This window comes from Aspergillus terreus, genomic scaffold, assembly GCF_000149615.1.
Source record: "Aspergillus terreus NIH2624 scaffold_4 genomic scaffold, whole genome shotgun sequence".
Lineage (NCBI taxonomy): Eukaryota > Fungi > Ascomycota > Eurotiomycetes > Eurotiales > Aspergillaceae > Aspergillus > Aspergillus terreus.
The window spans coordinates 1,354,146-1,371,073 of record NT_165927.1 but is presented as its reverse complement, the minus strand read 5'-3'; the positions used below and the strand labels follow the sequence as shown (position 1 = coordinate 1,371,073).

The 16,928-nt window shown below is 53.7% G+C and overlaps 6 protein-coding genes across 6 annotated transcripts; 4 read left to right on the top strand and 2 right to left on the bottom strand.

Moving 5' to 3' along the window:
- Positions 1–4,540: 4,540 nt before the first annotated feature.
- Positions 4,541–6,370, top strand: ATEG_03277 (glycoside hydrolase family 72 protein; the record flags this gene model as incomplete). The annotated part of the gene is made up of 5 exons (XM_001212455.1): positions 4,541–4,624; positions 4,683–4,720; positions 4,772–4,797; positions 4,849–5,604; positions 5,664–6,370. The coding sequence occupies 5 exons, from the start codon at positions 4,541–4,543 to the stop codon at positions 6,368–6,370; spliced, it is 1,611 nt and encodes a 536-aa protein (XP_001212455.1).
- A 378-nt stretch (positions 6,371–6,748) lies between these two features.
- Positions 6,749–7,945, top strand: ATEG_03276 (uncharacterized protein; the record flags this gene model as incomplete). Its single annotated transcript, XM_001212454.1, has 2 exons — positions 6,749–6,894; positions 7,153–7,945. The coding sequence occupies 2 exons, from the start codon at positions 6,749–6,751 to the stop codon at positions 7,943–7,945; spliced, it is 939 nt and encodes a 312-aa protein (XP_001212454.1).
- Positions 7,946–8,057: 112 nt separating this feature from the next.
- ATEG_03275 (ankyrin repeat domain-containing protein) lies at positions 8,058–9,026 on the bottom strand (the record flags this gene model as incomplete). The annotated part of the gene is made up of 1 exon (XM_001212453.1): positions 8,058–9,026. One exon carries the CDS (start codon positions 9,024–9,026, stop codon positions 8,058–8,060), a length of 969 nt encoding a protein of 322 aa, XP_001212453.1.
- Positions 9,027–10,321: 1,295 nt separating this feature from the next.
- ATEG_03274 (SprT family zinc-dependent metalloprotease) lies at positions 10,322–12,481 on the top strand (the record flags this gene model as incomplete). The annotated part of the gene is made up of 2 exons (XM_001212452.1): positions 10,322–11,391; positions 11,449–12,481. The coding sequence occupies 2 exons, from the start codon at positions 10,322–10,324 to the stop codon at positions 12,479–12,481; spliced, it is 2,103 nt and encodes a 700-aa protein (XP_001212452.1).
- Positions 12,482–13,669: 1,188 nt separating this feature from the next.
- Positions 13,670–15,252, bottom strand: ATEG_03273 (NYN domain-containing protein; the record flags this gene model as incomplete). The annotated part of the gene is made up of 2 exons (XM_001212451.1): positions 13,670–14,293; positions 14,341–15,252. The coding sequence occupies 2 exons, from the start codon at positions 15,250–15,252 to the stop codon at positions 13,670–13,672; spliced, it is 1,536 nt and encodes a 511-aa protein (XP_001212451.1).
- A 733-nt stretch (positions 15,253–15,985) lies between these two features.
- On the top strand, positions 15,986–16,360 carry ATEG_03272 (heat shock 9/12 family protein; the record flags this gene model as incomplete). The annotated part of the gene is made up of 3 exons (XM_001212450.1): positions 15,986–16,019; positions 16,069–16,261; positions 16,318–16,360. The coding sequence occupies 3 exons, from the start codon at positions 15,986–15,988 to the stop codon at positions 16,358–16,360; spliced, it is 270 nt and encodes an 89-aa protein (XP_001212450.1).
- Positions 16,361–16,928: the final 568 nt, after the last annotated feature.

Here is a 16,928-nt window from a genome sequence, read left to right as displayed (position 1 = left end):
GAAGGGAGAGAGGAAGTCGAGAAGCGACGTCGGATCCTCGAGGTAGAAAGGAAGCAAACCAAAAGAGCGAACGAGGGATCCAACCAAACGAAGCAGCACAACGAAGCCGAAAAGGAAAGGAAAGAGAGATGGAAGGGAATGGATGGGATGGGATGATAGGGAGGGAGGGAGGGAAGAGGAGGAGGGCAATTGGGACTGGACTGGACTGGACTGGCTGAAAGAGGAATGGATTGTCCTCTCAGCAGGAAAATGCTGGCCACCAAGTGGGAAGAAAATAATATGAAAAAAGGTCAGCGTGGTTATTTTGGGATCACAATCATAATACCTACTAGTAATGATCCGAAGAATCATAATAAGAATAGAATACCTGCTAAGTTACTAGTAAAACGCGTGATTACCCCAGAGGTACTGTGTATGGTAGGTGGGTATTTCCCCTCCCATACATCCAGCACCGCAACTATCCACGTACCTAGGTACCCAGAGCAGGTACCGTCCACGTATCCACGGTGCGGAACCGTCGGCCATTACGCAGTATTTACCGCACTCGGTACGTAAACATTGGGTCTGATTGGTTTGTCGGTGGGCACCGGTGGCTGAGGACCGCTGTTTGAGTGTTTAGCAACGAAATTACGTACTCCGAGTACGTCAGGCTCTGTTTGCGGCCTCTTTGATGACTCCTGTACTGGACCTCGGTAGAATTGACGTCGAACAATGATGCATCTGTTTTGATATGACGATATACTACTGTTGTACCGGGTTCTCTGTGCCTACGATGGTATATTCTCCCTCAACCTCCCATCCAGTTCCCACGCTCAAGCATCCCAATGACTGGCTGGTCTGGACCGGGATTCCATGGAAAGGGTGGATGATACCCCCCTGAAACCAGACCCACCCCGCCAACACAATCCCTCCCGTCAAGGACAACAGTTGGACGGTTGGATGGATGGATGGACGGACGGACTGAATGGAAGACGTGGAAGACATGGGTGCGAGTATAGTACAGGTAGAATACCGGTTCCCGTTTTACAGAGTACGCCATCTGGTACCTGCGGCCTGCGTGTTTTCCTCGGCTGGTATGCAGGGATAGATACCACTTCCATAACTTTTTTTGGGCATGATCTGATTGCCCAGGGCCCCCCAACCACTAGGATTTCCCGGTGGCGAGTTCCTGAATGCGGTCGCCATGTCGTGGCTGGGATATTGTTTACTGCGGTTGCCATCGCGTCTTTCCAGTGGCATTCGCGATGGAGCTCCCATGCGATACCGTGTACCGCCGGTCGTACATCCGTGGTTGAGCTTGGTTCCTGAACCAGTAATCCGGCGACTTGAATCATCTCACGGCCGTCCATGTCTTTCCTGATCCGATCTCTGGATGTTGTACGGCTGGAGCCTACCTAGTCGGACTAGGAGGTGGAACTGATTTGCCACCACCTGAAGCTTCGCACGCCTCGCGCTGCGTAGGGTAATCATGACGTTTCAACATCGGATTTGGACGACCAAAGGGACAAGGACATGGATCGACTGAGTCGTATGTGCTACCGCCCACTGTCAGGCAGCTTGGCGGATGCACGGATAAAAGTTATGTATGCTGGCGAAGTTTAGTTGCTCCGTCCATGGGAAAGTGATAGACCCAAAAACGCTTTCTAATCCGCAATCAGCAACGACGCGGATCTTGGCCGAAGTCTGTTGAGATTGACGCGGCGATTAGGTTTCTTCTGCGGGTGAACTGCGCGTTTTCGTACGATCGGTGGCTCCGCCGGGGATAAGACTCCGAGGTGAGTAAGGTATGGAGTAAGTAGAGAGCGATGTGAGATTGATCGATCGCGGCGTCGTTCCTGGGACCTGTACACTGTATGGGTATGCATGGAGCCACGTTGACTGCAGATTCTTGCATTGGGTTTGAGAACCTCACTGTCATGCAGAGTATGTACAAATCCATATCAGAGAGGGCCGAGCGACAGGAACTTGGATTCGACTGTACTCTGAGTAGATACTCTGTACGGAGTAGGTACTCCGTATGCCTGCATGGTTTCTTGTGCAACAACCTGAAAAACACAAGTGTTGTAAGACAGGTGGGCCACTCACCCACATAAATCCGAGAGGCGGAAGTCCAGAAACTCTCCATGATCCATTCAATAATACCTTATTATTATTTATCACCAGTGTTTGACCGGCGTGTAATTTCCAGGCCAGTCAGATTGAACGATGGAGGGGTTCCACGGTGGACCAAACGTTCAGGATTGATGAAGTGGCTGTTAGAGTTTCTTTTTTGATGCTGAACCCGTCTTTGGGGCGAAGGATCGACAGCGATGGACGGCGAGGTGAATTGCGTTCTTTGGAACCCGGTGCCTCGTCGCCTCTCGACCATTAGATTGATGGAATTGAGTCGATCGTGGGTATGAATGTACTTGTACGGAGTAAGAGAAGACCATCAAACGGTTATTACAGTATGGTGGCTCCATTGGTAATACCTCATGCTTATGGACTCCACCGACGATTCCACTTACCACGCCACAAGCATAAGTAGTTACATCGGACTCTACGGAGTAAATGATTAAGGAGAGGTCGATTATGATTGAGAATGATGCACCCCTATTCTCCTCACTGTCCGATCGAGCGAAACGACTATTACTGTTGGGTCCGGATTATACCAGGTACTAAGGTGCTGCGGGTATCTGGTATCGTATGTGGTAAGTGGTAAATTAAGCTATCCAGTTTCCAAAAATATCCCACGCGATTATCGGCTCCGATCGAAGGCATCCGTGGAACCGAGCCCTCCGTTCCAGGGCTATCGTGCAGGAGACGAAGTCCTGAGTCGAGCTGTACGGAGTAGGAATGCATAAAGTACATAGGTACATGTACAGGTAGTGTGCCTAAGTACAATAATAATAGCGGACCCCTACCTACTCCGTAGTACTTTAATTAAGCAACATGACAGCCGTTCACTCCTATCGCCATATTCGGCGTTGGAGTACATACTTCCAGAAGAATCAAGTGTATCCACCAAGAATTAATAATAGCCCATCAGTACGGAGTCAGTCAATAATCATGGAAGAGATGGAATTATTGATACTACTAGGGGTTGCCTTCATAGATACAACAATATTGTAGAGGAACCGATAGTTGCTTACTCGGAAGTGTCGGTGGCAAAAAGCATCCGATCCGGAGGAGGCCTCTACTTACTACAATAGTCAGCTCTCCTGTTTCATCTTCCATCCAGGAAAGCATCCTTGCATGCATTGCGCTCACCCATATTAATAGAAACGGCCTGTTGGACGTCAATGGCTTCTCCTGAAAATCAGATCATGATCTCGTTACTAATCACTGTCTGGACTTGGTCATCCATCTCCATCCATCCATCCTTCCATCCATCCATCCCCTACGACTCCCCAGATAACTAACTATGTAGTGATGAAGGAGCTCTCTCGCCTCTCAATTTCGGACGGCTTGGCACTCCTCCCCTAGCCCTGATCTTCGTCGAATAATGCGCCAGCTCCGGGATCACGATCGACATTCCTCCTGCAGCGTTTCTTGGCTGAGGGGCTTTGCCCGTCCGCCTTCCCAGGACGGAGAGTTGCTGGCGAATTGATCCTCCAGAATGCCGAATGCAGTCGACTCGACACGGTCGGAAGACCTGAAGCTGATCTGTTTAGTCGGTGCAGTACAGGACATTGGACCCTGACGGCCTTCGGAGGCCCTGAAGGCAACTGCACCAGTTCGTGGCCGAGTCCAGTCGGCCGCGTACTCCGGAGTTGAGGAAGTTCAGCAAAGTTCAGCACCTCATCAACTGCCCGGATCACGCGTGACCAGCCATAGAGAAGGAAGCAAACTGAGACACTTCCAACACAATCACTCACTCACAACGGCAGTCTCGTTGATCGAAGCACCAACGGTGGAACACAGACACTGGACAAGCCCTCCTTGGCCGCTATTTATACATCACACCAGATGGTTAAGCTTGTCTTGGTCCTCCTTGTCTCTCCTGATCACCTCGCAAGGTGGACCGGTTGCGCGTTCCTGAGCCCTGTGATATCAGCGCAGTCTTGTCCGGACCAGTTGCACAACCAGACGAGCAAATCGTATGCCCCAGAGAGACGGGCGCTCTGCAAATCGCCGGATCAGCATCTGATCCTGTCGGTACAGGGAAGCACCTGTGGATATCCGTGGAGGTCCATTCCGCCCGGCGCGGTCTTGGCTGGAGCAGAGCGGGTGGTTGTAGCCTAGGACCCTGAGTCCCTGAACCCCGGGGCACTGCCCGTCCGTCATAGAAGAATGGGACAGTGTCCTCTCGTGCCGACGGTCGACCTGCTTCTTGATATATCCTAAACGCAAGACGAACGGTTCATTGTTCCTTCGTCCAGGCTTTCTATTTTGGTCTCGCAGTCACTCCTTCTGCGACCTCTTCTTTACCCTCTTTTGTATTAATTCTATTTGAATCATCTACGGCTTCCGTCTCTCTTTTGATCCTTTGCCCGTGATATCGTAGTCAGAGCCCTGGTTGGTTCCCGTCAATCGTTCACTGTTCATCGACATATTCACCATGAAGCTCTCGAGCATTGCCGCGAGCGCCGTGCTCTTCGCCAGCAGCGTGCTGGCGGCTGAGCTGGACCCGATCATCATCAAGGTATAATGGCTCGTCGCCGTATAACGAATCCGATCGTTATCTGACCAGCATTTTCCAGGGTTCCAAATTCTTCTACAAGAGCAATGACACGCAATTGTATGTCCGCGACCAGATCCAACTGTAAAGAAGAATTCTAACCTATCCCAGTTTTATGCGTGGTGTCGCCTACCAACGTATGACCACCTGCTAAACTGATCTCTCGTCCCCGCCGCTAACTGCAACAGAGGAGTACTCGGGCCCCAAGTCCTCCTCCAACAGCTTCAAGGACCCCCTCGCGGACGCCGAAGCTTGCAAGCGTGACGTCCCGTATCTCCAGAAGCTGAACATGAACACGATCCGGGTGTACGCCATCAACCCGGAGGCCGACCACTCGACCTGCATGAACCTCCTCACCGAGGCGGGCATCTACGTCGTCGCCGACCTGTCCTCCCCCGGCGAGTCCATCATCCGCAACGACCCCAAGTGGGATGCCGATCTGTACAAGCGGTACGTGAGTGTGGTCGACGAGATGTCCAAGTACACCAACACCATCGGCTTCTTTGCCGGGAACGAGGTCTCCAACCAGAAGAACAACACCGACGCCAGCGCGTTCGTCAAGGCTGCCGTCCGCGACATGAAGCAGTACATCAAGGCCAAGAACTACCGTCCCATGGGAGTCGGGTATGCGACCAACGACGACTCCGACATCCGCGAGAACATGGCCAACTTCTTCAACTGCAACAACAAGGACGAGAGCATCGACTTCTGGGGCTACAACGTCTACTCCTGGTGCGGTGACTCCAACTACCAGAAATCCGGCTATGCCAGCCGCACCGACGAGTTCCGCGACTACTCAGTGCCGGTGTTCTTTGCCGAGTACGGGTGCAACGCGGTTGAGCCTCGCAAGTTCACCGAGGTCGAGGCCCTGTACGGCGACAAGATGGCCGAGGTGTGGTCCGGCGGCATCGTCTACATGTATTTCCAGGAGGCCAACAACTACGGTACGCCTTCCCTCCCCCGATTTCTCCTCCATTCAACCACTGACGTTGCATCTCTCCAGGTCTGGTCTCCGTCGACGGAGACAAGGTCAAGACCCGCGAGGACTACAGCTACCTCTCGAAGCAGCTGGCCAAGGCGACGCCGACGGGCGTGAAGAAGAGCGAGTACAAGCCGACGAACAGCGCGCTCGCGTCGTGCCCCAAGGTCAACAACAACTGGATGGCGACGTCCAGCCCGCTGCCGCCGTCGCCGAACCAGGACCTCTGCACGTGCATGGAGAAGAGCCTGAGCTGCAAGCTGAAGGGCAACGTGTCGGGCAAGAAGCTGGACGAGCTGTTCGGCACCGTGTGCGGCTACGACGTGTGCGACGGCATCAGCGCCAACGCTACCTCTGGCGAGTACGGCGCCTACAGCGTGTGCAGCCCCGAGCAGAAGCTGTCGTTTGCCATGGACCTGTACTACCAGCAGCAGAGCAAGAAGGGCAACGCCCAGGACGCCTGCGACTTTGACGGCGCCGCCTCCAAGCAGTCTTCGTCCGACTCGGAGGGCCAATGCTCCTCGCTCCTCAAGCAGGCGGGCGCCTCGGGCACCGGCACCGTGCAGGCCTCGCCGACTGCTGCTGATGGCTCCGTCGCCAGTGCCTCCGCCTCGGGCTCGGAGGGCGCTGCGCCGATGGTCGCTCCTGGTAGTGTGAACGTCGGTTATGTGCAGCTCGGTGCGTACGTGGTTACCGCTGTGGCTGCCGGCGCCAGCATGATCCTTTTGTAATGGGCTGCATGCATGCCAGGCACACCGTGGCTGCGGTGGATATAACACTCACGTACGAGGTGTATATTAGCACTTTGATTAATACTGTTCTCTTGTTAAGACTGCCATTGGATGTGTACGAAAAGTGCAAGCGATAGCGTATAGAATACAATGCAGTAATTGAGTCTATGGCCCGACAGGGATCCAGTCGTTGAAATCCTGAAGGACATCATAGGAACATACAACAGCATAAGAATTGCAGTCCACGAGTCAGAAACAGGCTAGCAAGGGTAGCAGGTAGTCGTCACCGCCTTTAATACTGCCGGCAATAGGGCGTCACTCGATGGCCTCTAGAGGCACAGCAGGACATGAACATGAACTTGAATATGAATATGAACCATGGCTGGGCACTCTTTCGCCCATACTTTCAACTCGCGGTACTTCATCGGCATAATCAGAACATACCACGTCGGTTTCTATCCACAAAGACCAGTCAACACCGCAGAGTCTCGGATGTACCAGTGGAAGATATATACCACCCTGAGGTAGACGTCGAATATCTTGAGGACTATGTGCCCGGCGGATATCATCAATGCTTAGTCGGAGAGCCTGCTGGCAGTAATATTGCCAAGTTCAAGGAGGACAGCACCAGCTTAATGTTTCCAGTGGATGCTGCCAGGTCTGCTGCCGCCCAGCTCCTCTTAGGGTCGTCCTATTTGCATGCAAACGGCATCTGCCACGGAGATGAGGACAATTATGCTGTTTGTCTCGGTTTGCTGATTCCGCATACTAACCATATGCAGATCTCCATTTGCGCAACGTTCACTTACGATACCAGACTTGAACGACCTAAGCATACCTGAGCTATACCAGCGCTTCGGTAGACCGTACGAGGTTCCCATCCGACGAGTGGATGGAAAGCCTGGTGAACCCCACGCACTGCCGCATGTCATCTATCCTATGAATTTGAGTATCCCTGCCAACGAAGTGGACGACCCAGAGATTATCATTTCGGACTACCGGACGTCCTTTGTTGTGTCGGAGACGCCCTCGCCGACTCTATACACCCCAGCCCTCTACTCTCCACCAGAAGACTTCTTCAATGACCCCATTCAACCCACCGCAGCTGACATATGGACCTTAGGTATCATGTACGAGGTCTTGGGCGAGCGTCCACTTTTTGAAACGTTTGCCTGGGATCGAGAAGACATTGTCGCCGAGGTGATTAATACACTGGGCCGACCGCCTGTGAGATGGTGGAACTCCTGGGCCAAACGCTCCGAATTCTTCGAAGAGGACGGGTCGTGGGTTGCTGAGTTCCGCCGTATCAGTACTCCCGTCTTCCGGCCTCTGCGCCAGCGTCTCTGGGATATGGGCCGTGGCGAGACGGAGCAGACGTGTGAGTGGGACATTGCAGGCGGGGAACTCGGTGCGCTGGAGGACTTTCTCAGAGCTATATTGGCATTTGAGCCTGCGGATCGGCCTACAGCAGACCAACTCCCGGGGTCCGAGTATATGGTGAACTGGGCGTTACCTGTGTGGGAGAGGCAGAAAAGCGGAAACCGAACCCACCCTGCAGACGAGGAAAAGTATTAGGCTGTCCGCGCCCGAGTAGACAGGTTTCGAAGATCAGGCTATGTCTAAGATGAGCACTGCAGACGTGTCGATTCTTCCGCTATTTTCAGATTTCCATCGGGCGCTTCCCTCTTCAACAGTCCTTCGAGCCCGTCTCGACATCTTGACGGCCAAGCAGTAGCCTGACGACTGCTTCATGCCCGCCTTCGGTCGCACAGGATAACGGTGTCCGATCCCAGTTAGCCTTTGAGTCTGCTTTAACATCTTGTCGATCCAGCAGTAGCCTGACAACTGTTTCGTGTCCGCGCCAGGCCGCATATAACAACGGTGTCCGACCGAGGTTATCCTTCGAGTCCGCCTCAACATCTTGTCGATCTAGCAGTAGCTTGACCACCGCTTCATGTCCGCCTCCAGCGGCAAAGGACAACGGTGTCTGACCCCAGTGAGCCCTCGAATCCGCCTCGACATCTTCTCGGTCTAGCAGTAGCCTGACTACCGCTTCATGTCCGCGCCAGGCTGCATATAACAACGGCGTCCGACCCAAGTAATCCCTCGAGTCCGCATCGACATCTTGTCGGCTCAGCAGTAGCCGGACCACCGCTTCATGTCCACCTCCAGCTGCACAGGATAGCGGAGTCAGCCCTTCATTATCCCTCGAGTCTGGCTCGACATCTTCCCGGCTTAGCAATAGCCTGACCGCCGCTTCATATCCACCTCGAGCCGCGTAAGATAGTGGAGTTAACCCATCGTCATCCTTCGAGTCTGCCTCGACGTCTGGTCGGTTCAGCAGTAGCCTAACCACTGCTTCATGTCCTTCAGCCGCATAGGATAACGGCGTCCGACCACAGCGATCCTTCGGGTCTGGCCTGATCCCGGCGTTTGCGAGCAGTAGCTTCATCAATTTGTCCTCGCCCTCCTTCGCGAGTAGATGTAGGATCGTCCTCCCACCTTCGTCCTGACGCGTGGTATGCTGGAAAGTTAGGACCTGTACGAGTCCAGGAGCCGCGCATAAGAGAGACAGCAGGTCAACGGGCATAAGATACTCGGCGGAAAGCAGGATCAGTTCGATGGGGAGATGGACCCCTACCCTCGACACTCTCATTGTGTCAGTGTCGCTTTCGCGGAGATCCGGAAGCAGGAGGAAGTTCGAACGACGAAGAGGAATCCACAAGAAGAATAACAGCAATAATGGGTGCGGGGCGCAGTGTGTCCAAATTTGGAAACTGATGAGGATGTCTCATACCCAGCCCGATGATTGGTAAGGCACAGAGCGGCGGCCCCTATCTTTCTTTCTTTCTCCAAGATCACCACCACAAACCCGCTTTCGCCGTGGTCGACTTTCTTTGCTTGGATTGTTTTACCCAGGTTGAGATAGTTTGTCACAAGGAGAATAAAATGGCTAGAAACAGGTGGGATATGTTGTAGAGGGTCAGGTAGTGGTTGTTTGATGGTTTCCGCCAGGGTTAAACTGCACTCGGACGGTACAGAGCACAGCCCGCCACTTGTGTTGTCTGCAAAATGTAAATTTACATATAAAGACCAGGTGACGGCCAGATTGTTGCTGCATTTTGGACCATTCTAGTTGACACACTAATATATTGCCCTACAGCAATGAAGCGTAAACAGACACAGGCGATATAAGAGAAATAGCCACCTGAAGTAGCAACAACTATGGTAAAGTATTGAAAACGGCCTTTCATTGTCACGATCGCGAGCTTCCCGGAGACTTTTGCCTTTGGAGGTATCTGACTGGAGAGTAAAGTGAACTAGAAGACTGTATCCGGGTGATGGAGGGCCTAGGATGTATGCTTATAATACCTTTTACTAGGGTCTTGATGCAAACGAGAATATCAGGTGCATACTACTATGCCAGAGTAAAACCATCCATAGTTACTCACTTCCATAGTTACATTACCATAGCTTCCCCAAAGTCTATGTTATTATATCTCTTAATGCCTCCTCTCGTGCCCAGCATTTGCACTTTTTCTAGCTGCGTAACGTGCAGGATATCGATACTACATGACCATTATCAACTATGTGTAACGAGCATTAGGTGGGACAGCCAGAGACGCTCTTTCTGGACTCCATTGAGGTCAAGGTCTAGAAAAGAGCTCAAGTACACCATGCCATTACAAATATACAGTTGAAGAGAGATGATTGCTCTGATACTCTGTACAGTATACCCGAGCAAAGTAGCTGACGGCCGTTGCCGTGCCAACCACCTTTCACCCCGACGATCCGCCGTGTCAACATCGCTCCCGAACCAGCATCATCCACACCACAAGCTCTACCCACCCCAACAACATATAAATCTCCTGCCCGCAGCACTATCGATCTCTTGCACCCACCTACATACGTCCTCGTGCAGCGACACAAAAAATCACAGCTCCAGGCCACATGGCCCGTCTCAACCTCGCCAGCCCCGTCAAGGGCGACACCGCCCAGAAGAAGCCCAAGAACTACCGCAAGATCGGCCTGAAGACGCCACTGCAACGGCGATTCCGCGATGCCTCGCCTGGCTCATCCCCCGAAGACGACAACGCCTCCCGGTCCACCAGCCGAGCGCCCCGGACGACCGACATGCTCTCGCAGGTGAAGAGCCGCTCGCAGCGCACGGGGAAGAAGCCCGCCGGCGGGATCTTCGACATTTTCTCCGACAGTGACGGGGCCAGTGATCGCGAACAGCAGAAGAAGACTAGAAAGCACACCGGAACGTCATCCCGTGCGGCCGCCGAGAAGAGCGCGCTCAAGCTGGCGCCTGTCAACTCCATGCTGCTCGCGCCGTTGCAGCAGCAGTCGCGGGGAAGACAGGCGCGCAAGTCCGAGACGTACGACTACAGCAAGGAAAACGACCCCACAGAGCACCAGCAGGATGACGATGAATATCACTCTTCTATCAGTCGGAATCCGTCGGACGCTTCCTCGCGTCGGTCGCCTACCAGACGGACTATGCGTCAGGATCCTGCGGGAAATGCGAACGAGGACCGCCGCAGCTTGTTCCTCAACTACCGGCAGCCGGAGATCCACCTGGACGACGGGGAGAGTGAGGACAATGGCTTTGATTCTATGGACGACTTCATTGTCAGCGACAATGAGGATCCTGACTGTGAGACATCTGGCGACGAGCGGGCAGAAGACGAAGATGTCACCATAAAGAACCTGCCTCCACCTAAACCCAAGAAGCGACTGATAAAGGGAAGACGACCAAGCCCAGAGGAGGAGTTAAAGAAGGCGTTACAGAGTTCATCACAAAAGGGCACCTTCATTCTGGAGCCGTCTTTGCCGGCAGAGATCGTCAAGCTGTCTCCGGAGAAACCCAGACGATTCTTTCAGAACAGGAACAACATGCCGGAAAAGCAGGACACGCAGGACAGAGACATTATTCCGGAAAAGACGGACAACCAGAGGCTAGATGTCCACATTGACAGCGACGACCCCTCTTCACAGCTCCAGCAGGACCTGTTTGAGTAAGTCAATGCGCTACGGCATTCACCTATATGTACTGATACACTGACAATATCCAGTGCAATCACCAAGTTCAACGCCCTCTCCACAGAACCACAAGAGCCGACTCTGGAGACACCACCGTCCAGTCCCTCTGGCAACAAACTCCGCTCCCCCACCAGACCCAAAATTCACATCCCTCCAACACCATACCGCGAAAGCGTGGACGCCTTCTGGAGCCAGGAGGCTACCACGGAGTGGATTGATCAGCATTCTCCCCACAAACTCGACCAGTTCTTGAAGGACTTTGCAGAGGATTCTGACGACAAGGAAGCTGATAGAGACCTCATGCCTCGCCATCAGGTGACCAAGAAGGGGCCCAAGGGCCCCAGCAAGACGGCGTTGAAGAAGGCCGAGGCCGAGCAGCGCAAGGCCATGATGGCCCGGCGTAAGTCGTTTGACGGCAAGAAGGCAGCCCTTGCAGAGGACTTCTTCAAGACCCTGGACGACGCGGTCACGGGTGGCAGGATCCAGCAGCTCGCAGAGGAAACGGGCGGTGTCCAGATCACATGGAGCAAGACCCTTCAGACCACGGCTGGACGGGCTAGCTGGAAGCGCGAAAAGCAGGCCAAGGCCGAAGATACCCCCAGCACGTCCAGGCACCATGCCACGATCGAGCTGGCCGAGCGGATTATTGACAGCGAGGACCGCTTGCTCAACACCCTCGCCCACGAGTACTGCCACCTGGCGAACTTTATGATCTCCAACATCCACAACAACCCGCACGGAGCTAGCTTCAAGCTCTGGGGCTACAAGTGCAAGGAAGCCCTAAAGAGCCATCCAGTTTACAGCGGACGGGTCGAGGTCACCACCAAGCACAGCTACAAGATCGACTACAAGTATGTGTGGTGCTGCGTGGACTGCGGCCAGAACTACGGACGACACTCGAAGAGCATCGATACGAGCCGGGCGCGCTGCGGCAAGTGCCAGGGTCTGTTGCAGCAGATCAAGCCGAAGCCACGAAATGTGTCGCCCAGGAAGAAGCAGTCGCCGCAGCCGCAGCCTGCTGTGGATGATGTGGTCGAGGTGCTGGGGGCTGTTTCTTTGGGATGAGAGATGAGAGACTTGATTACTTGCTGGAGTTTGGTTTGGTATTAGCGATATACTGCACATTTGGCTAATGGAGATACGAGATTGCTGTACATATATCGTCTGCTGATGTAGATAGAGACGATAATTGATTGTTCGTTGACTATTACTAAAGCTATCTAGAGCTATCTAATTCTATCTATATACATGATGATACCAGCGGGTATCCATTCCATCATCATCGTCATCATCCATATAACCCGTAAACCCATGAATCCTACCCAACCCAGTCCAAACACCAAGAACCAAAGAACTCAAACAAACAACCCCCAATCCACCACCTCCAACCCCTCCACCAACCCCGCAATAGCCTCCTCCGCCAACTCCTCCTCAGCAGCCAACGCCCTGGGATCCCCACTCGCCTCAAACTCCTCCTGCGGCACATTAACAAACACCAACAGATCCGTCTCCTGCGCCTCCAACCGCACAAGCAAATAATGGCAGCTCGTGCGCGTCGTCAACGCCCCCTCCGCACTCGACCCGGCCGGCGCGCCGCCCACCGACCCGCCGCGCTGGTGTCGCGCCCGCTTCGGCGTCGTCATCGTCACCACCCCGCGGTACGCGGTCGCCGCGGGCACACGGCCCAGCGCCACGCGCTGTGGCGCCACCACCTCCGTCAGCGTGTCGTTTTCGTCGCACAGGTCGTGCACGTGGTACAGCGCGGCGGCTTTGTCGAGCGTGGCGCTGTCGGCCGTCGCGGTGGGGGTGGAGGGGTGCAGCCGGGCCAGGAGCGAGGCGGTCTCGCTCGGCGTGACGCGCTGGTTGATCTCGATGATTTGGCTGGATAGCGTCGTTGGCGAAAGGAAGAGTTCTTGGTGGTCGGGGACTTCGCGGAGGGAGCTTCGGGTTGTGTTAGTGGGCTGGTCTGCTTGGGTACTTCGGTGGGGTGGACGGACCTTCCGTCGATCCAGCCTTGGGGGATTATGCCTTTGATGGCGCCGCCGTAGAAGGCTTGGGGGGTGAGGTGGGAGCTCATAGCGTTTCTTTTTGTATGTTTCTTGTATTGTTTGTGGTGGGGTGACAAGAGGAAGACGATGAGGGAGGGAGAAAAGATCCGCGAGCGACTGTTGATATGACGTTTTGCCCCGCATGGTTTGATTGGTGGGTTGCTCAGGTACCTTAGGCGCCTTAGTAAGCTGTGTATACGTCTAGCTACAGGTCTAATAATTCTTCCATATAATCATCCAGCAAGATCAACCGGAACTGCGCCCCCCATTTCTCTCGAAACGCCTTCCGCCGATACGCATAGCTGGTGCCCTGAGAAAAGCTCACCAGCTCGACCGTCCACCGTCGCTGCAGCGCCCGTTCCACCATCCGCATGAACCCGCCCGAGAACTCGGCTTCCGCCGCGTCCCCCGAGGCCAGCACGATCGTCGCCGGTTCTGCCGTATCCAACAGGCTCTCCAGGATCTTCAGGTGTAGAATTTCGTCCACGCCCTGCTCGACCCATCGCTCCGCGGGGGCATCGTTCGTTTCTGAACTGCTGCCTGTATCCTGAGTAGTGCGGACCCGCGTGGCCCGTTGCGCTCGTACCGCGCGACGAGAAGGAGTTTTCACCTTCTGCACACGGTCGAGGATGTTCGTTTCGTAGCCGAGCTGCTCGCCTTCCTTGATCGCCGCAAACCGATCTGATCCGACCAGCACGCGCTTGGCGGCCGGCCGACCTCGCTCCAAGATCAGAGAGAAATTCTGGAAAGAGAGAGGCAGGCGACGGGTTCGGGTTTCGGCGGGAATGTTCCGTGCTGATTTATAGCAGTTGTGAAGTCCAACCATGATCTAGAGGGGTTAGTCGCTGCGCGTCTGTTGGGTGTTGGTACACTTACATTGGAGATATCCACAAAGACGTGGATAGGGCGTGAAGCAGCGGATTTCTTCTTCGATCCGCCATTTTGGCTACCGACAGGTCGTCCGACCTGGGCAACAAGATCTGCGTAATCAGGGAATTGATGGAGAAGTTTGGTGAGAAGACCGACACGCCGATCGGTGCTGGATTTGTAGATGGTCGGACTGGAATAAAGAGATCCCCTGTCGGGAAGAGGCGTGGCAGTCACAGGAGGAGGAAAAGAGCTCTCTGCGAGCTCATCGTACGAGGTTGGTGGAGTTTCCGTGTCGTTTCTCGAAGTTGCGATGCCGACCTGCGGGGGGACAAACGTGAAAACGCCCGAGTTCCGAGAAAAAGACGGATCGAAAGTACTGTCATTGCTGTCGGATTCAGCTTCGGTGCTGCTGTCTGACGTGGCAGATTCGTGTATGGTGCTATCAGTGGGGTGTGGTGCAACTTTCGTCGATCGGACGGTAGTATCCTGGGTGATTGTGAAAGACGCAGCTGGGGGTGAAGGCCTTTGTGAACTGTCGGTTCGGCTTTCCTGGACCGGTCGTTTCAATATCTTGATGGGTTTAGATCGTGCAGAGGGTTGATCAACAGCGGTTTCCTGCGTGTGTCGACTCTGCCGTTCAGGCAGGCTGTTGTTGTCTAGAACTCCCCATAAAGACCCAAAATCCCCCAGCTTTGGAGAGCCGGCATGGTCGATTTTCTGTTCACATTTTGAACTGGACTTTGGGGGAGTTGAAGTAGTAGTAACATCCCTGACCGGTTCAACGGAGGCAGACGATCCTTGGTTTGAGTCGCGGCGGCGACCATGAAGAGACTGGTCTTTTCCCAAGGTCGGTGAGTGTAGAAGATTGATCACCGCAGTGAAATCCCAGTCTGAAGATGTCGAGGTCGATGATGGCATTGAAGGATGGTCTATAGGAAGGACATGAATGGAGAATACAGAGTTGGAGATAGATGTGGCGGAGGGGATATAAAGCAGTCACTAGAAATCGCGGTCGTAATAGTGATAGAACGAGAGAAAATAAAAGGACTATCTGAAGATGTTGAGCATGTTGGTCATAGAGACCAGATCAGAGACCGACAACGCATCAAGCCAGTAATAGAAGACTGTTGTGGGTGATGGCGCCAGGCATGAGGCAATACAGAGTGACTCGAGGCGGCGGTGTGCGTTCTGCCTCTCTACACCGCCTGATGATACAGACACAACGGAAGATCGTTCGGAGCAAAGATGATCCGAAAGGCATGCATATGTCATCGACCGCTAATCCATATTGGGCTAGTATGGGGTCATCTCGACGTCATGATCCTTACCTTCCTGATTGGGAATCGCCATCTAGTTTCCATGGACTCAACGTCAACTTTAGGACATCATCGGGCTCACTTGCCACTCTTTCTGCGGATCGAAGGCTCAACGTCATCGCAGATCTCTCGTCATAGCATCGTCGTCATGTATGGCGTAGCTGTGCTCCCGGGGTCTTGGTTGTCCACGTCATTGAGGCTTGCGCTGGTGCTCAAGGGATATAAAAAGGGTCTAGATTCTGCCCTCTCGACTGGAAACAACAGCCGCATCACCATCGTCTAAACTATACATCCACAACATCAACATCTACAACTTTCTTACAATCTAACTCATCATGTCTGACGCCGGCCGCAAGGACTTCACCACCAGTATGTTCGCGCCACTCCTCATCAGAATTCCTACTCACATTGTATACAGAGGCTAAGGAGGAGCTCACTCCTGACTCCGCCAAGTCGACTCAGGACAAGGTCAAGGAGAGCTTCACTGATACCACCGACCGCTTCGCCCGTGGCGCCCAGTCCGACGACAGCAAGTCCGCTCCCCAGGAGGCGTGGGACAAGACCCAGCGTACTCACGACAACAAGGCACATGGAGGCGCCGCTGAGTCTACGTTAGTATTCCCATTTGCCGTCTGAACAACATACAAAGAGACTAACCCCTCCGCAGTATGGACAAGATCAAGAACGCCGTCGGTCTCGGTGACCACTAGAGCAGAGGTCTGCTGCTAGTACACCGTGAACAAGATTGACTATGATTCACGACGATATTTCCTCAATAATGTTTTCTGTTTATGACATGTACTCTGTTAAACCCCTGTATCTATACTCCAATTGATCAAGACATTCATCTCAATCTCGCTCCACCAGATACTCAAACAGAGAGTCTCGCTGTTGTCTCAGCGTCTCCAGCTCCCATTCTAGCTCTTTGTATTTCGTTCGAGCTCCCTGAACGTCTTTAGGAAGATCGTGAAACAACTTGATCTTTGACTCCAATGATTTCACTGTTTCTTCCAACCTAAACACCTCCTTCTCCTGGGTTTTCAACTCGCTCAACGTAGGACCAGGTCCCTTGTTTCGTTCCAACGACGTCAATCGGTCATGATACTCGCCGACTTTCGCGGTAAGCAATTTCGTACTCCTCGACCACTCCGCCGTCAGCGCCGGCAGATCTGCTGGTGTCTCATATGCGGGATCGCATTTGAAATCCTCCAGCTGTTTCCGTAGTGCGTCGAGCTCCGTCTGGAGGTAATTTTGCAACGCTTCCACCTTTGACAACTG